This window comes from Vombatus ursinus, unplaced genomic scaffold (genome assembly GCF_900497805.2).
Source record: "Vombatus ursinus unplaced genomic scaffold, bare-nosed wombat genome assembly UNPS02011613.1, whole genome shotgun sequence".
Classification (NCBI taxonomy): Eukaryota; Metazoa; Chordata; class Mammalia; order Diprotodontia; family Vombatidae; genus Vombatus; species Vombatus ursinus.
Window position 1 is genome coordinate 172,640 of NW_020951391.1, and position 22,160 is coordinate 194,799.

At 37.2% G+C, this 22,160-nt stretch overlaps 1 protein-coding gene across 4 annotated transcripts in view; it reads right to left on the bottom strand.

The window, feature by feature from the left end:
• CEPT1 (choline/ethanolamine phosphotransferase 1) overlaps positions 1-22,160 on the bottom strand; it is a 38,346-nt gene that overhangs the window by 15,135 nt on the left and 1,051 nt on the right. For 3 of the 4 annotated variants that reach the window (XM_027856731.1, XM_027856730.1, XM_027856732.1), the window contains exons 2-4: positions 17,491-17,871; positions 9,484-9,631; positions 7,451-7,592 (exon numbers count right to left, since the gene is read on the bottom strand). In XM_027856731.1, the coding sequence (XP_027712532.1) occupies positions 7,451-7,592; positions 9,484-9,631; positions 17,491-17,829 (629 nt within the window). In that variant the 5' untranslated portion in view covers positions 17,830-17,871. Of the gene's footprint in view, positions 1-7,450; positions 7,593-9,483; positions 9,632-17,490; positions 17,872-20,350; positions 20,502-22,160 lie in introns of those variants that run through there. The other variant, XM_027856733.1, reaches the window with a different exon arrangement.

Sequence of the window (22,160 nt, forward strand, 5' to 3'; positions counted from 1 at the left end):
CGGGACTTGGTGAACCTGTGCAAGGTCCAGAGCCAGATGAGGGCATGCCATGTACAGGGCACAGCAAGGAAGCTGCTTTGGCTGCAATCAGCCTAGAAAGACAAGCCTGGAGTCAGTAAGCTGTGAAGGACTTTAAGCAGGCATTTTACCTTCCAGACAAGAGCTCATCACTATAGCTTCCTCAGCAAGGTAGTGAGCAGTGACACAGTCAGACTTGTGCTTTAGGGAACATCAATCTGACAGTTGTGCGGGGTTTTCCCAACCAAAGGTTGAAATAACATCTTACTGTCAATGTCAAATAAACTACCTAAAGCCAAATCCTCCTTGATAGGGGGGAAAATAGGAAGCCTCATAAATGACTAGAGTACTTTTCCTCCTAAAGAGTGAAATGGGTCCCTTGGACCTAGGGGTGGGGGGGTGCGAGCGAGCCCCCGGCAGGGGGGGAAGGCCTGAACTATGCCCTTCTATCAATCAAGGGAAGAAAGTGTGGATACAACTACCAAATTAGGACACTGAATAAGGACTCTGAACAGGGATGAAGGAAGGTAAAAATTCAACAAGATTGTGGTCCAGAGGAATGATTTCATGAGGATTCCATCTACAGGTAAAAACTGGCAATTCATTTGCAATTTACAGTCTTAGAGAATTGCCTGGGATACCAGAAGGTAAAATAATCAGCTAGTAAATGTCAGGTAGAATTTGAACCCAAGTTTTCGGGCTCCAAGGACAGCCCTCTAACCAGTGTGACCCTCTGCCTCTCTTAACAATCCACAGGCATCAAAAACAACTGAAGGAAGATTTCAGACTACTGCAAGTGGGGATAAAAATAATGAGAAACGTTAATTTTTAGTGAAAGGGTAACTTTTGTTTCTCAGAGTTAAGAAATGGCAACTAATTAGTATATTGGGTTTGAGTTTCTAACAAGCTAGAATAAATTGGCAAGTTTGAGAGTTAACAAGATTTATGGTAACCAAGTTTATCCATTTGAACACATTTTCTTGACTATTAAACCACGAGTTAATCAAAGTGGTTTATCAATGTTGTTGTTGTTGCTGTTTGGTCATTTCAGTTTTGTCTACCTCTGTGACCCCTTTTGGGGTTTTCTCGGCAAAGATACTAGAGTGGTTTGCCATCTCCTTCTTCAGCTCATTTTGCAGATGAGGAAACGGAGGCAAACATGGCTAAATAACTTGTCCACGGTCACACAAGAAATTTCTGAGGCCAGATTCTGACCTCAGGAAGAGGAGTCTTCTTAACTCCAGGTCTGGTACTCTATCCGCTGTGACACCTAGTAAAAACTTCTTTGCAGGAGTCTTCAGGCATACTGTGTTTCTTGCCCCCATGTTTTAGGAAACGTGTTTCTCAAAACAATCTAGAAATTCTGCTAATTTAATTTTTCTACTGCATAAGATATAAGAGTTTCAAAGATATTTTATAATAGCTTAGCATTTATATAGTGCTTTAAGCTTTGCAATATTATATTTATTTTATTTTCACAATAGGTGTTATTATCCCCATTTTACAGATGTGGAAACTGAGGCATAGAGGTTAAGTTGATATGCCCAGAGTCAAACAGTAATAAGTGTCTTAGATAGGATTAGAACTCAGGTCTTCCAGACTCCAAGTCCTGAGCTCTAGTCACTATACTACCTATATGTATATGAGACACACACCATGTACAGACAGGTATACACACATTGTATGCTTATTTACAATCATTTAAAGTAACAAATGCAGATGTACTATAATTTGGGCAAGTGATCAGCCTTGGTAAGGACGAGCTCACATTACAAAGGACACTTACTAGGCTGTGAGCTCCTTGAGAGCAGGAACTGCTTTCTGCCTTTATGTCCCTGACTCTTAGCAAAAGTGCCTGGCACATAATGAGTGCTTAATAAATGCATACTGACAAAAAGAAAGATGCAAATCTGCAGCCTGATTTCTAAAGGTAAGCACGTCTGTCCATTTGAAAATGTTGTCTTGACTATTAATGCACTAGACAATGAAATGACTGGTTTATCAATAATCACTAGAAAAAGTTCTGAAGAACTAGGAAAGTAACAAAAGACTTGGAAATAGCAATGTTATCCTTATTAACAAGTAGAGGATAAAACCTATAAATTATCTCTTCATGTTATCTCCTCATCATTAATATACTTTGTTTTTATGAAAACTATGGAGTTGAAACTGGGCATGGTAAACTTCAAAACAAGGGTGGCTAAATGGTGGAGAAGATAAGAGTGTCAGATTCTGAATCAAGAAGACTCATTAGGGGCAGCTAGGTGGCATAGTGGATAGAGCACTGGCCCTGAAGTCAGGAGGACTTGAGTTCTAGTCCGGCCTCAGACCAAACACTTGACCCTTAACTAGCTGTGTGACCCTGGGCAAGTCACTAAACTCCAATTGCCTTTAAAAAAAAAAAAAGACTCATCTTCCCAAGTTCAAATCTTGCCTCAGATACTTACTAGCTATGTTACCCTGGGCAAGTCACTTAACTCTGCCTCAGTTTCCTCACTTGTGAAAATGAGCTGGAGGAGGAAATGGCAAATCATTCCAAAATCTTTGCCAAGAAAACCCCAAACAGGGTCAGACACAACTGAAAAATGACTTAACAAAAAGAACTTCAGAATACAATTAGGTAATCATATGATTGACTGGATGATACATACCCAAGTATAGAATTTCAACTCAAATGTTCTACTCATAGAAAAATCTTTAAGATACACTTAATGATTTCCAATAGTATCAGCCACATATGAGTATTTGAAGAAACAGACTTTAAATACCAAAGCTCTTCCCCAGAAGTTATTCCTGAATGCTGCTATATATGGGTGTGTGAGGTAAATTTCAAAATTTCTCTTCACATGGTGACTATGATGATGATACAGCATAAGTTTAAAAAATAAGTTTCGGCAAATGAGCAACCATTCAAATATAGGAAGCAATCATTATAAAAAACAGAAATTATTTTAAAATGGTATTTTGTAATATTAAGATGCATTTACTACTAAAAACATTTCAACAAACAGTACTCCAAAAATTTTAAAATATACACTATCATCTTTGAAAAGGAAAAAGTACTCCAGTGGAGGGCTTCATCAATCATTCCTTCATTATCTACTCATTGAGAGTAGTGACACAGAAAATAAAATACTCAGAGACTAAAAACACAATTCTACTTCTCTTCCCCTTCACTCTCAGAAAGATGTAGAAGACCTAAGCTGAAGGTTATGAAGGAACACTTTAGATTTGGAACACTTTTAGACTGGAATGATAATTGGCAGCCTAGATAGATTTGTACCAGGTGACTACATTAATACATGTGCAAAATGACCTCCGTGTTCTTAAACTGCCTGTAGTTAGCTGCTTTCCAGCTAACTAAAAAATTTAGATTAAGAAAAGATAATGATGACTTAGTCATTTTCCAGGCCCAAGACCATGCTATTGCTATTTAATAACTGAACTTAACAACTTTCAAATGACATGAGACATCACTGTTACTACTATGGAAACGATACTGAAAGCTTTACATTTCCAATTCCATTGCACTTACTGTGGGAAAACTAATGGAAGCCCTAGATAGCCAGCTGACTCACCTAGCTATGGCAGATTCAGCTATTAGATTTCATTCAGAACCTTTTTTCCCACTGTTAAACTATGGAAATGAAGCACTATTAGTCCTGTGGCAAGAAAAGAAAGTATGAAAATTAAGGTACATTCACTCTGGAAAACGAATGTTCCTAATAAACACATATTTTTAAAGTCTCAGGCTGCTGTCAATTCTGAGGTGCGGGGCAATAGGACATACTGATTCCTTATGCTGCATTATCTGGGAGATGTGGTCTCTTCAAAAAAATTCCCAAAAAAGAGAGTGCTTGCAGGACAACTAAAATGATCCAAAAAACCGATAATACTCAGATTAGTTTAAAGCACTTGTTAAAGAGGAAAAATGTCAGCACAACTTCTTCAGAGAAAAGGACAGAGAAGAAAACTGCATTGGAATACAGTGACCAGCAAGTGAAAGAAAGCTAGAAAATAAAGATACCCTTTCATTTTAATAAAGTACTGAAAACAAACTTCTTTGGATAGGCTTCAGATGGGAAAAGTTATAGGAGACTGTGGGGAAAAAAGCAGAATCTTCCCTGAATTACTTATCTAAGGCATATCCTACTGGCAATTTTCTAATCTCTCAAAACATAAACACCCAAATGATTCTATTTAATGGTGGAAAAGTTTTGTTTAAAATAGTGTTAAGATATACCAAAAACAACAAACATTTAAACAAAGATTTCTGTCTACCAGAGATGCTTCTGCCTAATCATTTTACTAGTGAAAAAGAATAATTTTATATTCAAGTAATCACCAAAAGGATTATTTTAAAAATCTGTTTCCAATAGGATGGATTTCTATTGCCCTATTATTACACATTAAACATTAAGACTTTTTTTTTCCCTTTTTTGAAGAGTCAATCTTTTGAGACTTTCATTTGCAGGGTTGCTCTGTGCATGACAAAGGGGTTGTCTTTTGCAGAGTCCATGCCATTCTCCATCAGGCACATTAATACTAGCAGTTACCGTGAAGTTCCAGAACCAGGGCCCCACAGTTCCTGTGAGAAGCTGGGATGTTATAATTAGGGTCTGGGACTCTGTAACATCGAATCTATGTGTGAGGGAAAAAACATTGTGAATAACTTTATTCAGAGCATCAAACAAACAGCCTGTGAAGTTCCAGAACCAGGGTCCTAGGATTCCTGTGAAAAGGTAGCTTATTATAATTATGGTCTGGGACTCTATAACAATGAATCTATGTGAGAGTAAAAAAAAAAAACCATTTTGAAATAACTTTATTCACAACTTCCACCAAACAGCCCCACTAAAACAAGTAACACACAGATTTCATTTAAAAGGAACATCCTATAAGATGACAGTTAGAGACTAGGTAATATGCTTTATGCAGTAATGTTTTCATTGTTGTCCTAGTGTATAAAAGTGTATTTCTTAGCTAAATTGGCAGTAGGACAATGAATCAAATAGGAATGCAATTTAAAAAACTGATGTGGAAAAAGGATCGTGAAAACATCGAGATCAGACACATTTTGTCAGCTCTCAGTTACCTGTGGGTGAACATCCAGTTAGCAAATAACCATGATCTGTCTGATCTATAGAGCCCTTTAGAGTCTGTACTGACATTTAACCAGGTATCTCTTTGGTGTATTATTTCTAGGCTGGCACCAAGAGAAAAATATCTATATGATGCCTAAAGAGACCCTTTTCATCTTTCCCAAGTTCCCAGTGTTCCCAACATAGTCCCACCATTTTCTCTTTGAGAGAAATTATAACAGGCATCCAAAAGGGAAGGGATAGGGATTAGAGCAGTTAAGTGTGGCAACCCCAGAAATAGTGAGGGGAAGAAATCTTAAATTGTCAAAAGTATACACTCTTCTCTGGGTATGATCACCACAAAAGCTAAATTGGCTATGCCATGATCCTAAGACCCGTTTACTTCTGAATTCTAGCTCAAATTCTTTTCTTTCTAATCTAACTAGCATTTAAACCCGCTTCCTGTCTTTGTTTCAGAGTATAAAACTACATTAGTGTCACAAAATTTTATGGATGGATGGTTCTACCACTTATTCAGAGTGACCTTGACAAGTCTTTTTGGTTCCATTTCCTCAACTGTAAAATGGTATAGTAATACTTCCACTACCTGCCTCATGATGTTTGTTGTGAGGAAAAGACTTTGCAAGCCTTAAAATGCTACATAAGTGTGAATGGATATTATCTTTATCAAGGAAGATGGGTGGGAGAGAAAATAATGTACTGGACTCGAAGTCAAAAAGAACTGAGTTGGGATCCTGTCTGTGTGACCTTGAGCAAATCATTTAACCTCTTCTCAACTTCTCCCCTTATCTGTAAATCGGGGATAATAACAATGCTTAACTCACAGGGTTGGTAAAAGAGGTAAAATGTTAACTAGATTATTATTATTGTTGTTGTTACTGTTGTTACAACAGATGGGGAATATGGGATTGAAAGGGCGTAAGGGCTCTGCCAAAGTTCACAGAGTAACTTGGTAGGATAGATGGGCCTACAACCCAGGTCTTCTAACTCTCACTCTAGTAACTATCTCCCTAATGTCTCTGACTCAGTATAGTTTTGGAGGGTAGCTGGCTAGTCAAAAATGAACAGATTAGCAGAGGCTGCCAACTACAAAGCACAATTCTAACAAGGTGACGATGGGATTTTACTTAATGTTTTAAGAGTATGTTTTCACTTGGGTTATTATACTCTTTGCTATTATCCCAAATAACTCAGAGGGAGCTCTTTGGGGATATTACCTATAGCAAATCAAATGAATTTAAGAGGGGTAAATTATACTTAGGATAACTGGGCAGTGTCAAGGTTTGTTGGAATTGCTGAAAAGGTAAATACATGAATAAACTGAAAAATAACACCTTTAAAGTATAATGAGTTCAAATAAGGACTGTTAAACTTTTAATACATATAAGAATTTTGTACGCATTCGATAGCAACACTTTTTTGTTTGTTTTTGGTCTAGACCTATGATTTTACCAGGAACTCTTGGTGAGGAAAATGTCTTCTATGAATATAAATCAGCAATGTTCTGCAATTTACTTATGAAGACATGACTAATTTTTTAAAATATAACTTTTAATTAATGTCAGTCTTTAGAAACACAAACTGTACAAAACATAATAAACATGAAAATTCCCTTCTGTAATATGCTTTTGTAAGAGGTATGCATAGGAAATACACTATACTATAACAACCTTGAATAGCTATTAACTTTGTAATCTAGTTTTAATAACAGAATTACTTGACTTTTAGAGTTAAAAGGGAACTTTAAGGTTAACTAGTCCAACCCCTTCATTTTAAGGTGGGGTTAAACTGGTTTAGAAAAAACAATCAGCTTCAGGTCACACAGCAAATATATAGTGAGTCATAATAGGAGTGATAATCAATATGGTCTGTTCATTATCAACAGTTAACTCATGGACCTGGTTATTGTATATTGGTAAATGTATGTAAGAAATAGATAATTATAAGCCCTGCTGTTCAAAGAGATATAAGCTACCCTTTGTCATCTGAAAAAACTTTCTCCTTTCTGGAGAACCATCCTTAGTTATCATTTACTGAATACTCAATGATCACCAGGCCTCAAAGTGGAATGGATAAAGGAACTTTGCTTTGTTTACATGAAAAGAGTATGTTTTCTCTTGTAGCACAAATGTTTTTTATGTTCATTTTTTTTTTTAAAAAAGGATGTTAAGAAGAGATGACAGAAATCATCAGGTAAAAGTGAAAAGAATGACAGTCTGGAGATGCTTTTATTTAATGAATTGAGTAATGTTACAGCTTGCTAAAATCACACAAATCCAAACTACATACGACACTCCAGAGAGTTTTTAAAATGCCATTTTGGTACTTACATTCCAAATCGTAATGTTCCAGAAACATATGTTTGCCAGTGTGCACAGTAAAACATGAAAGTCCCAGCAAAACAACAGAAGAACATCCAGTCAGGGTTGGTTCCCAGCTGCACTGCAATGCAGGTTCCAAGAACTACAAAGACTGAAGGAGAAACAGGTCCCAATTAACTGAATATTTTAGAAGGACTCTTTATTAGTCTCAAGAAGAAAATAAAATAAGAAAAATCAGAGAAAGTTATATTGTGACTTTGTTGGTAGCTTTCAATTACCCATGGTAATCGAAACGTGAATGACATAGAGAAAATCCACAGATAATCTCAATTAAATTTAGCGTGTAGCTTTAATTTCCTACTACAACAAAACTCTGATCAGAATCAATCTTACAAACAAAGAACCGGTTGAAGTTTCCTTTCCTAGTATAATATTTCTCCTATCCATTGATCAATAGTGGCATTAATAACTAATGGAAGAAAAAAAAGAAACACGTATTTATTAATTGCCTATTATGTGCCAGGCACTGTGCTAAGTGTTTTACTGATATTATTTCATTTGATCTTCACCACAACCCTGAGAGGCTTTATTATTTCCATTTTACAGATGAGCAAACTGAGGCAAACAGAAGTTATGTGACTTGTCCAGGTATTATCACACAGCTAGTTAGTGTCTGAGGCCAAATTTGAATTCCAGTCAACCTTACTCCAAGTCCAGTGCTCTATCCACTGTGCCAAATAACTGGCACAAAGTGAGAAAGAAAATCAAATTATTTGGATAATCTTCAACTGAATAATTTACTCCTAAATCACAAAACACTAGTTGTTATCCTTTAACAGATATTATTTCAGTAACACAGACATGCAAGGACAGCAGCAGAAAAGTCTCAAACTACGTAACTACAGTTCAAACATTTCCTTTCCCTGGGGACCAAAATAAATCACATACTAGCACTCGGCAAGTTACACTGTGGTTACATGCTAAGCTTTTAGAGACATCCAGTCAGTATCTATCTATTTCAGGCTTCTAGCTTTTCTTGGTTTGCTTTATACTTATTTGTTTATTTACTTATTTATTTCTTTGGTGAGGCAATTGCGGTTAAGTGACTTGCTCAGAGTCACACAGCTAGTGAGTGTGGTGTGTCTGAGGCAAGATTTGAACTCAGGTCCTCCTGACTCCAAGGCTGGTGCTCTATCCACTGTGCCACCCAGCTGCCCCCACTTTACACTTATTTTTAAGGGCTTGGTCATCTCTAAGAATTTTGAACTCTTTTGTAGACAAAGTCATTTAATTATGAACACATAGCTACCCAGTACGTATAAATAAGTGGAGACACTTTGACTATACAGATGAGATCCGACTGACTCCTTATTTTACAGTGAGAGACAGTACAGAGTAACACAGCTGGACGTAGAGCCAAATGAACTGGAGGTTCCAGTCCTGTTTCTGCCACGTACTGGTTGTGTGACCAAGGTGATGTCATTTAGTTGCTTGGTGCCCCACACTACTCTCTAACACCCTAAGTCACAGAGGAGTTGCTGATCTGCATTGGCAGAGGGAGTTTTAACATTGGGAGCACCCCACACCAATGACATCACAAGTCTGGCTCTCCCAATTTTACCACCCTGACTTAGACAATGGGAAACTCATTTAAAACATAATAGAGTTACAAGAAAAAAGGGGAACCAAGCAGTTGTTAGGGCGCCTGATTTGATAGCGACTATAACTTTAGGCCACCTACTTATTAACCTTAAGAATTTTAAAAATCAATAATCAAAAAACATTTTGAATTAAAATTGTTTTAAAAACAATCAAATTTAAAATTGTTTTATGTTGCATTTCTAAACTCATTAGAAGTCCTAATGACAAACAATTCAATTCATACTCTAAAGCACTAAAATTGAATATAAAACTACTTGGTCTGGCATGTATTATAACACTTAAGTTGCAGAGCGCTATTCTTCTGAACTCTGCTCCTCACATGCCTTTAACCTGTCATCCATACAACGTGACTGAAAATAAGAATGAATATTATGCAATACCTGTAGAAAGTGAATCACAGCCATGGTCAAAAAGTTCTCCCAAAGGAGAGCTACTGTTGGTTCTTCTGGCTTGTTTCCCATCTATAGCATCCAAAGACTGATAAATGAAAAGGCCACATGCACAGGCAATATATGCCCACAGAGGTGCCTAAGAGAGAAAATAAGAAAGGTAATAAATGAATTTATTAAAAAACATGAATCAATAGTTAGATGCCAGGTAAAGATACCTTATTCTCACTATCCTAATTATTACCAAATAACCTAGAAAGAATGGAACATTAATTTCTACATATTTACAGTCACACTTTCAAGACACAGCTTCCTTTTTCTCACAGCAGAAATTATAGCAGTTGGTCAAAACATTTTTAGAAAATAGTATTGTGTATTTCTTGATACAGCACACGTATGTGTATGCGTATGTGTGTGTTTAAAGGGATGCTGACGGATGTTTTATGGCTTTTTGAGGGGCACATTTTTCACGTTCTTGAGACTTATTTTTTAAAAATCACCAAATCAGTTCAACAAACATTTCTCAAGAGGCAAGGCACCAATACTTGATACTTTCTCAGATACTTCCAAATGTAACTATAAGGGTGGATTTTGCTATTTGTAATGACAAATAAAACTCAAGCTACTTGAATATATACAGCACTTTATTTCCCTAGATTATAAACAGTGACAGACCTTTGTAAGGGGTAACTGTGATCATATATGAAGATACCAGTGTTGTCAACTGAACAAATTGTATAACTGTGGTCTTGGTCAAATCACCCTTATGAAAAATGTATGAATCAGGATAGGAATGTGGGAGCTTCCTTCTCTTTACTGCATCCCTTATTTCTCTATCAATTCCCCAAGAGGGTAGGAAGCTTAGAATCTCAACATTCAAAATAACCTAAGTTTTTTTGTGTTTCTCCCTTCCTTCCTTACCCCAGCTTCCCAGGTGCCTCATTAAGAATCTATCAGATGTGAAGATAGGCCACATACATGAATGAACTCACACTGAGTATAGGGAATGTTGATGTGTTCACAGAACTGCTAAATCCTGGAACATTCATTATCTTAACTAACTTGAAAAACCTTGCATAGACAGGTTCCTACGTAGGTCAATTTCAAAGAAAAATTTAAGTAACGCTTGGTATCGCTAAGTTTTTTAAAAAAAAGTTCTGGGGAAAAATAACATTTAAAAAAAACCCTATAATTTCAGTGAAAATTCCAATAAGCAATCCTTTACATTACAGATGTGGTATTGCTTATAAATTTTAATATTTTGTCAAGCATAAAACTGTGACTATCAATCTAGGCATCTGTAAGATATGAAACTCCAGTTATGAATGTAGGAAAAAAATAAGTTAATGAAATGGATTTCCCTCAAAGTTTCTTCTTCTTTTTTTTTAATCAATTTTCATAGTGCTAATACATTTTTTTATATCTTCTTTTCTATTACTGCCTGACATCACTCTCCCTCAGGTCACCTAGTTAACATTTTTCTCTCAAATCATTTACCATCAAATTGCATTTTCTAGATCTATTACTAAATAACAAAACAAAACAAAAACAAAACCCCAATAAGAACTGACACCAAGAACAATCTTTATTGTTTTATGAATTATTTCCTGATCTCTAACTTTCCTTTATAACAAAGGATGTTTGGTATTAGTTTTAAGCTAGGTTCATATTACAAAATAATGGCAGAATTAGCCAAAATAATTTTGATGCTAGTTAACACTGCTTTATGCACCTAAGAATACGTTGTTTCAACAGCTTTTGGTAAAATTTTTTATACATTTCTCAAAATGTTACTTCATTGAGCACTGCATTAGGAATTTGGAGCAGGATTTTGCCTCTAGTTTTTGTATGTTTATTTGACTGATTCTTTTTGTTGATAGACATTAAATTTACAATATTTAAATATTTAATGTTAATTAGCAAGTATAAATACATAGCCATAATCTGGGGGTTATTTCAACATTATTCATACTTACTAATAAACAATATCTGTTGGGTATATTTAATAGAATCAAACAATTAGAAGAGAATAATACTGCTCATGGCACTTTTAAATGAATAGGATTATAAGAGGGATTACTACCCTAAATTACTACCCCTGAACTCTGAAGACAAAATATTTGGTTATCCTTGATCTTGTAAAATATTCAATACTATCCTCTTACAGTGACAAGCTGCTATATTAACCACAAATTAATAAGCTATTCTGATATGCTAAGAATCCCAGCTTCATGCACAGTAAAGCTAGAGCTTGTATAAAAGCATCTAGCTGCCACTGAGAACTTCCAAGTTACTACCCCCTTGGTAAGGACAGAAGTGGCAGACATGCAAGCTGTCAGTTACCTTTGTAAGACCTTTAAGAATGAGAGACCACTGAAGAAGGACTAATATGGTCCTGATTTTCAAAAAAGAAAAGAAAATCGCATCTGTAAAACTATAGCACAGTTTCCTGCAAAATTCTGGAACTTTACTGAGTACCTAGAAAAGCAAGCAGTAATTCCAGAGCCAGAAAGGCCTCAGCAAGAACAAATTATGCCTGAGGACTCTTATTCTTGCCCTTTTTGATAGCATTAATCAATTGGTAGATCTGAGGATTTACTTTATCTAAATTTTAGCAAAATAGCTGGTAAAAGTCGATAATCTACAGAATGAGATCTTTCTCACCTGAGGAGGTAAACTAGGCCTTATAGTCTAAGGCTCCACGGACCTTTCTCATGAAACCTGTCGACCTTCCTAACTTCCCAGTTCCTGTCAAGGGTGCCACTGTCCTTTTAGTCATACAGGTTCACTCTCAGATTTCTCTTAGATGCTTCATTCTTCTTTACCTTCCATATCTAAGCAGTTGCCAAGTACTCTCCCAAATCCATTCCATTCTCTCCGCTCTGAGAGCTGTCATCCTAGTTCAGGCCCTCAGAACCTACTTCTTTGCCTGGACTACTGCAAAAGTCCCCTAATTAGGCTCATCCTCCAAATAGTTACAAAATTGATAAGCCTAAAATGCACAGCTTTAGTGGCGCCTTACTGCCGCTAGACTCAACTATAAATACTTCTGTTTGTCATTTAAAGCCCTTTGCAATCTGGCTCAAATCTAATCAAATTATTATCCTTCACAAACTGCTGAACAGCCAAAGTGGCTTACTCTCCCCTGTCTACATGAAATTCCATCTCCACTGCTATCCATGAAATGCTCTTTCTTCACTTTCCCCTGAGAATTCCAAGTTCTCTTCAAGTCTTTCCAGAGACAGGCCCTTTGTGGTACTTCAAGTTGTCAAGGCTCTTCCTGTCTCCCCAAAAATTACTCTGTATGCACTCTGCTAGAATTACTCCTCTGGCTACAGGTTGGTTTTTTTCTTCAGTAGAATATAAGCACCTCGAAGCCAGAGATTCTTTCATTTTTGTCTTTGTATGCCCAGCACCCAGCACGTCTGGCACGTGGTATGTATTTAATGTTTGCTGAACTGAACTGGAATCTGGGCAGAGGAACCTTATTTCAAAATAACAAAATAGGTTAAAAAGTCAAGGTGTAGCACTGTGTATCAAAAAGCTATATTCATGTAAAAGGAAATTCAGGAACTAGAGGAGAGGAAACAGTAGATAGCATTTAGGTAAAGACTGAGGAAGGTAGGGGCAGCCAGCTAGGTGGCACCACAGTGCATAGAGCGCCAGGCCTGAAGTCAGGGCAACTCTTCTTCCTGAGCTCAAATCTGACCTTAGACACTTACTAGCTATGTAACCCTGGACAAGTCACTTAACCCTCTGCCTCAGTTTCCTCATCTTAAAATGGGCTGAAGAATGAAATGGCAAACCACTCCAATATCTTTACCAAGAAAATCCCAAATGGGGTCATGAAGAGTCTGAAACAACTGAACGACAACAAAAAAGGCAGAAAAAGAAGTGATCATCCTGTTGAGACCACCACAGAAAGAAAAAATAAATAAGACAATTAAGTCCAGGTACCAGATCACAAGCCTACCACAGAAAAATGATATAGTGGAGGTGAAAGACTTCTACGATATGGACATCTGCCAGGAGAGAAGCAGTGGACAATTTTTTGATTTGTAATAATAACTTTCTTCCTCAAATGGTAGAGGAATTATTAAGATAAAATACTATTGAGGATCTAATTCTCATGAACAGGAAATTACTGGTTACTGGGGTAGAAATCACAAGAACCCTGGTTGGAAGCAGCCAACTCTATCAGCATATCTGATGGAAAGGTGGAGGAAAATCAGAAACATGCTAACCTGTGCCCTAGATTTTGGGAGAAAAAATTTCAAAGGTGGAGAGCTAGGATCCCACAGCTTAAAATTCTGCAGGAAAGTCAGGTTAGGAGGTAAAAGAAGTTCTCAAGAATAAAATTTTAAAGATACAAAGAGAAACAATTCTGACAAAGAAAAAAGTAAAGCTGTATAAGGAGACAGATACACAGGGAACTCGGCCACCCACTTAAGATTAAAAAAAGAACATACAGAGAAGATGAAAGCAAGGTCAGTAACTGAGGATGAAGATCTGTGTGACTTTAGGCAAGTCACTAAACATCCCTTAAGTTCAGCTGCTCTAGCTCTATAATCTGCGATGACCCACTGTCTTGTGAGAAGCATCAGTTGTGCGGTCCTTGAGTTCTCAACTTCCCTCATGCCAGCCCATCTTGCCATTTCTACCTTCAAAACATCTCTTGAATTAGGCTCTTCTCTATTCACACAGCCAACCTTTTAGTTCAGGCCTATATCACCTCTCATCCAGAAAACTGCAACAGCTTTTTTATTGTCCTCCTTGCCTCAAGTCTTTTCCCACATCGATCCATCCTCCAAAAGGTTGCCAAAATGGATTTCCTACAATGCACCTTACTACTCAATAAATTCTAATGGCTGCCAATTTGTCTACAGGGTGGGAAGGGGGAAGAAAAGGAGTAACCATTGTACTGGGCGCTGTGTTAAGTTTTTGTTTTTCAACAAATGTTACCTTATTTGATCCTCACAACAGCCCTATAAGTGCCATTATTACCTCTATTTAACAGTTGAGAAAAATGAGGCAAATAAAGGTTAAGTGACTTGCCCAGGGTCACACAGCAATAAGTATTTGAGATTGGATTTGAACTCTGGTTTTGTGATTCAACATCCAGTGCTCTGTATACTATGCTGCCCCCTAGTTGCCTCGTAGGATCAAATAAAAGTTCATCTGGTATATAGCTCTTCAACATGTGGTCCATCCACCTTTATTTTCCTGCTTTATTACATCACTCCCATTGAAGGATTTTATGATCCAGCCAAAATGGCCTTCCTGCTGTTGCTCATACGTGTCCCTTCATCTCTTGTCTCTGGGCTTTCCACCTGACTCTTTTCCATGTTGAAGTGACTCACTTTTTCCCTTCCACTTCTTGAATCTCTGGCTTACTTCAGGATTCAGTTCAAATGCCACAAAGACCTTTCTGGGTCCCAGCAGCTACTAATGTCTTCCCCTGAAGGCCACCTTGTATTCATTTGTATCTATCTATGCATAGTACTCATGCCAATAGAACACATGTCCCTTGAAGGCAGAGATGTCCCATTGTGGTCTCTGTATCTTCGGCACCTAAGCACAGTCTCTAGCACAGGTGCTTAAATAACATTGACTCAAGTATTGGTTAGGTAAGTGAAGGCTGGCAAGGAAATCCAGGACAATAAAGAGGGTTTGGAGGTTGGCTGGTTTGTTTTTTAAAAGCTTCCCTGTTGTTCTGGGGGGTATGGGACAAAAACTGACCACAAAGAATAAGCAGAGATGCTCAATACCCATTTTGACTTCTGGAGTATGACTATATAATTTGTCAGAGGACAATTACATAGTTGACACTCAAGTAATGAGTGTCATTATCTTAAGTAATGACACAGAAAGAGATCTTGAGAGCTGAGCTTGATCAATACAAGTCATCCATGGCCCAGATGACTAGCCTTAAGAACTGGCTGAAATGATTGCTGAGCCCATCAGTGATCTTTAAATAAGTGTAGATAACAGGAAGTCCAGCTAGATGGTGAAGTGGATGGTGCAGTGCTAGGCCTGGCGTCAGGAAGACTTCTGTTCAAATCCAGCCTCAGACACTAAAAAACTGTGTGACCCCAGGCAAGTCATTTAGCTCTGTTTGCCTTGGTTTCTTCATCTGTAAAATGAGCTGGAGAAAGAAATGGCAAATTATTCCAGTATCTTTGGCAAGAAAATCCCAAATGGGGTCACAAAGAGTAGGACAAGACTGTAACAACTAAACAACAACAAAAGATAACAGGAAAGGTATAACAAGACTGTGGAAAGCTAAATGCTGCCCTAACTATCACAAAAGAGGTAAAGACAGCCTGTATAATATGATAGGTCAATGAACTTGACTTTGATTTTTCACAAAATTGTAGAACATTTTAAACAGGCAGTTAGAGAAAATCCAGACAAGGAAATGGTGAACAGAGTCAGATCAACCAAACCTTATTTCCTTTTTTTTTTTTTTAAAACACAAATGTTTACTAGACTAGTAATCAGGGAAATTCTGCATATGGAATTTACCTATATTGTAGAATAAAGTATCTCATGCTGTCCTTTTGGAAAAGATGGAGAGATGATGGATAGCCCATAGCATAATTTGATGGATCTAGAACTAGTAAACTGCCAGAATCCAAAAGTAGACATTGTGATTCAACAAACTACATGTGCCAGTTGTAGGCAAATGCTATACCATATTGAGCAAGGGCTACATTCAGAACAATCTTTTTGCTCATGCCAAGCACGGTATTTTCAATTCTTTCTTCATGTAAAGCAACTCTGGTTCACAAAAACTAGTAAACTTAATATAAGCTTACTACTTCTATCGAAGCTATAAACCTATTGATTTACTTGCTCAGGTTAGAGCCTAACCTTTGCTTCTCTTCCCTAAAGGAAAGACTGGTGATAGAGGGACCAGCTGGGGCAGGATCATTAGCACCAGGTGGGGCTAGGAGATTACTTGTGTAGAGGCTGCCACGTGCCCCTTAACAGGAATTCTACTTCGCTGGCTTGTTTTTTCCCACTTCCTTCCACCTGCCAGAATCACAGCAACAGACCAAGGGAGAGCCACCTTAGGTGTAGGAAGAGCAACAGAAAAATATCCAAAGATACTCTCACCCTTAGATTAAAAACAAAAGACTAGTTAATATCCATACCACTCCTTTTCTCAATCAACTCCAGTAGCTGCCAGTTGCCTCTAAGTACAAATTTTTCTGGTTAGCTTTTAAGGCCAGTTATCACCTGGGCCCATCTTATCTTGCTAGCATCGATGGACCCTCTTCCCATGCCCTGTGACCTAACCAAACTGGTCTTTTCTCTATTCCTTGTACATGACATTCCACCCACCATGTTCTTTCGTTTGCACATAGGCTGTTACCCCCTGGAAATGCCTGGAAATCATACCCTTTCTCAACTCCACATCGCAGAATCCCTCCCTTCCCTCAAGACCTAGCTTAAGTACCACTTTCTACACGTAGCCTTTCCTGCCTCCCCCACCTGCTAAGGTTCTCTGTACCAAACTGCTTTGTACTTATTCCCTTTACATTTATTATATGTACATACCTAGACATACACGCACTTGTTCTCTACACTGTTAGAATGTAAATTGTGATATAAAACATTATGAAATGTTTTATTCCATTGTTCCCATGCTTAACAATGCTTGTCACAGAGCAGGCACTTAATAAATGCTTCCCAGTGACACCATCACACATACAGCTAAATCACCCACCTCAAGTCTCTTGCAACCTATTCTATTACAGATTTCTTATACAATTCTAGCAAAGTTTAATTATCTTAGTACTTTATTCAGCAATCTCTATACTACAGATAAAGTACTCATTAAAAATTTCTTTTTAGATTCTCTGACACAAAAATGAATGTATTTTTGCACATTAGTTCCCTAACCAAAACAAGTAATGTTTAGCCGTAACTACAGTGTTTCTTTTTCATCTGTAACAAATGTTACATCTGATGCTATTAAGACACCCCTCTTACCTGTTCTGTAGCTGTGGGACAATAGTATATTAACAAAACAGTCGTACAGATGTTTATTGATAGTCCAATGATGGTGATGAGATTTGGGGCAATCCAGGATGGAACTCTTCCAACTAGCCATTCCCAGTAACCTTGCATTAAGGGTTCAAGCAAGGATCGTCCAGCACTTTGATATCTGTGTTCTTCTAGGCGCTTTAGCTGGTGTTTTGACAATGGTGGGGTAGGCAACTGAAGCAACTTACTTAATACACATCCTGTGGCATTCACATGCCCGAAGCCCACAGGGGCCTCCGGGTGAGGATCCCCACATCGTTTTCTTGTTGATCGATGTCCACTCATGGATCTTTAGCTCCTGTCTTCTGTTATCCGCTTGTTTTTTATCTGAAGAAAAACAAATACCTACATATTACTGTTCTGTATCTAAAACGAAATGCTGAGGAGTTCATGTAAAAAAAAAATTTATAATGCCATGAAAGTCCCACATATAACAAAACATTCATAGCAAAACTCTATAGTTAAAGAAAATGTAAACAAAATGGATGCACATCAATTGTGGTGCATGAATGCAATGGAATATGATTGCTATGAGAAATGATAAGGATGCTTCAGAATACCAGTGGAGGACTAGGAAGAAATGCAGCATTATGTAAGCAGGGCCACAACAATACCTATAACAACAAAAATAAGAACTTGATGACAAATGGCCCCAGATTAACTGTACCACTCTTGGTTCTGGAGCACTTGGTCCACAGCCCACAACCAGTACTCCCTTCCTTCTCTCAAAAGAGTTAAGAGTTTCTGGGCAAGATCAGCCAATGCCATGTTATTGTTTTCATTTAACTATTGTTTGTAACATCAAGGGGTCAATGGCAGGGATGGTGATGGAAAGGTGTAAGAGTAAATGATGTAAAATAACCAAAAAAACCACATAAATTAAAAATTTATGATAAATAAATCAGAAAGGGAACAAAAAAACTTGAGTCCCATCCCTGTTTCCATCAAAAATTTGAGGTGCTGAGAGAACCAATTTAACTTATTTTTCAGGCAGAAAGATCAAAGGACAAAACCATTAGTTTGGAGTTCTTGGTTACATTTCCTCTGCCCCTTAATTTTTGTTGTTTAAAATTCTTCCTTTGGGCTTCCTTCTCTCTCTTACTCAGTAAGCATTTAATAAAACATTGGTAACATCTACAACATGCTCAAAAACTGCACTAGGTGCCAAGAAGGATATAAAATGATTTAGTAACAGCAGGTGGCATGGTCTTGCCCTTGAGGAGCTTATACACTTGTTGGAGAAAGAATACAGAAAAAACTAGAGAATATGAAGCATCAATCAAACTTGAGGTTTTGTAGCAGACCGTAAATTCTACAGGAATAGAGAAGAAAAGAATCATGAACTGGAGTTATTTAGGGAAAGACTTCATGGATGAGATAGGTCTTAAAACTAGACTTTAAGATTTACAATAGTGGAGAGGATGGAAGTAAACATTCCAGATGGGGATGAGAAAGGACAAAAAGTTTATCAGGAAGGTATATAGTATGTATGCACTGACTTGAACAAAAGGAAATGGGAGAGAGAAAGCTAAATAGGTGGGATCTGTGAGTGAAAGCCTTAATAGCAGGAAGAAACAGTAAAGAGATAGCAAATTATTATATCTGCAAGGTGGAGATAGAAAAGGAAAAAAAACCAAAACTTCAAAATTCTCTACCTGAAAGACAGATGGCAGGTAGTATTGAAAGAAATGGGAATACCCTGAAAAGAAAAAAATATTAAAATAACACCCTAGTTTCTTAACTAGAGTACAAAATTGGAGCCAATTCCTTACTTCCAGCTACTTAGAAATTCCTTCATAAACAATTGGCATATAATGGATTAAATCACAACTCACTTTAGGTTACTGCCTAAACCAGTTGCTTCAGACCAAATTGCTGATCTAATAATTCTGAGTTGACACATTTTTCAATTCAACAAAGAATTCTTAAGCAAATATTGTGCAAAGCTCTGTGTAAACAACATTCCCCTCCCTTCCCCCCTACAAAACACAAAACATCATAGCCCTCACCCACAAGAAGTTTACATTCTATTGGGATTGGGAAGAATCTGACTGAGGAAGCAGAGACCACTTAAAATTAGAAAGATCAAGGAGTAGAAGATTCCCAATAAATGTCTCCAGTCAGACTAATTAATTTACATATTAAGTGGGGGCATGGAAGCAACTTTTAAAGAAATTAATTTAAAATTAGAGCGAAAACTTGGCTCAACAAACTGATTTCATATTTTATTATTATTCAATTTCTCTCACTGCTGAAAGAGATAAAACGGAAGCAGCTGGCCTTCTTTTTGGCCCTGAGACAGCTAGAAGAGCAACTGATCCAAATGGCTTTAAGTTTGTGCATTTGGCAGAACAATCTGATAAACTGATACTTTCCCTCTGTTTTTTTTTCTCTGACCTAGATTTTTATCTATTAGAAATTGTGTTTTGACAAACTTTTCTAGGAAAATAAATGCAACCTGTGATCACATAATTTATAATAAATTAGGTCCAATTATTTCTCAAGGCTTTCATTACCAATGTGTTTGATAAAATTATTTTCTTGAGCAATTAATAAAAACAAAACTATCCATTTAAATCCAGGATTCACAAGTCATCATATTAAAGAACTGAATACAACTCAGTCCCAAATTTCATGTCACCTATAAATTTAGGGAAGGCAATTAATAGTAGTTGGGAATAATGGGATATTTGATACCTACAAGTAAACTTCAAGATTAAATAACACTTGAAATATATCAAATTATCGAAACCAGAAAAAACTTTATGTTTATTACATCATAAAGCAGGATAGCACAGTATCCAACCTGTGGCATGTCATTCCAGCATCCCCATCCCCCTATGCCTGGATGCGAGGGATCTGGACTCCTCCTCCTGAAAATGGGCAGACCTCCAGCAACTGTTTTTATAAGCTGCACTGACTTAGCAGTATGTTGTACAGAATTTACAAAGAGGGTTGGCTAATTAGTAGATCTCTTCGGCTTTTGAGAGATTGCTGAAAGAAGCCATTAATCACCACAAGCTATCAGAGACATGACAAAAATGACAAAGACAAATGGTTAAAAAACAAATAGAGAAATTTAATTTCAATATTACTTAGAAAGCTCCACACACAAAACGAAAGAGTTTTCAGCAGGCTTGCATTAAAAGTACCACAATTTAGATCCAATATAACATGAAATTTCCCTTGAGTTTTTAAGTGTCTATCTAGTGCTTGGCACACAGTTGGTGCTTAAGAAATGTTTACTGACTGAAAGTACTTAATATGTGCAAAGAAGCATATGGAAACAGATAACGACCCTTAGTTTGATAAACCCTAAAAAAATGGCAAAATGCTTGATCTAGCTTAAAGAAAAGTCTGAGAATCTTCAAAGCTTTAAGGTATTTTAATGATTAGAGAATCTAAAGCTTTAATTTTTATACATGAACAAAATGAAGTCCAGAGAATTATGTGGTTTGTCTAAGATCATACACACAGCTAGTTAGTGGCAGAGTGAATATATTATTAATTACAGATCATTTCATATGAATTTTAAATTCCATAAAATATTGGAGCTGGTAGGAAACTTATCACTAGATCTCCTTACTCCTAGACCAGTTTTCTTTCCATCAAGCCCCCTATTTAAATGGAGACTGCAGTGAGAAAAAGAGAAATGAGTGCATGAGGCCATAGCCATATTTGGAAGAATGTAAGGACATCTGGCCTAGAACTAAACACTACACATGTTCGAACATTTTATTTTAGGTGCTAAACAAGCATTTTTGGGGGGTGGGAGTTTGGTTTGTTTTTTTAAAGCTCTTCCACTTTTGGAATGTAAGCTGCAACAAATTCACAACATAGAAAGAAAATTTAGCAAAATCATTTTTGAACTTCTGCAACTTTAGGAGATTGCTCCCAACTATTACTCTTATAGTACTTGTTACATACCCCCTAGTATGGTAATCTGTGTTTTGTAACTGCCTGTTTGTTTGGTTTTTAACCCCTACAGGTTTGGGATTGTGCTTCAGTATTTCTCGTAATCCCCCTACAGCACTTAGCACAGGAACTTTTGAGCACAGGCTCTAAAATGATATAGTAATAACAACAGCTAACACTTGTATACGGCTTCTATGTATCCCTTCATTTGATTTGTACAACAACCCTGAGAAGTAGGTGCTATTATTATCACCTCATTTTTCAGAGGAGGGAACTGATGTTGAGATGTTAAAGTGACAATGCCCAGAATCACAAAGCTAATTAGGTCTGTAGGGGGACCTTAGTACTTCCTAATGCCAAATCCTGTTCTCTATTCACTACAACACCTAGCTACCTCCAATAAGGCAGTCTACCTAAGCACTTTGGAAACCTCAAAGCCTCTATAAATGTAAGTCATTATTATTACAGCAAATGTCTGTTAAATGAAATGTTATGAGATTGCCACCACAAAGGTGACCGTAATGTGGATTTATTCTTGAGCAAGAGTTTTCAAGTAGAAACCCAGGGGATCTTACAGTTATTAGTTAGTGGCAGAACCCACAGAGATTCTGTTGGAAAGAATCTGTACAACTACACCAAGATGCAAAAGCCAAGCCCGGTAGGCATGAGGCAAACGCAAAGCCCCACTTGTCCAGGGATCC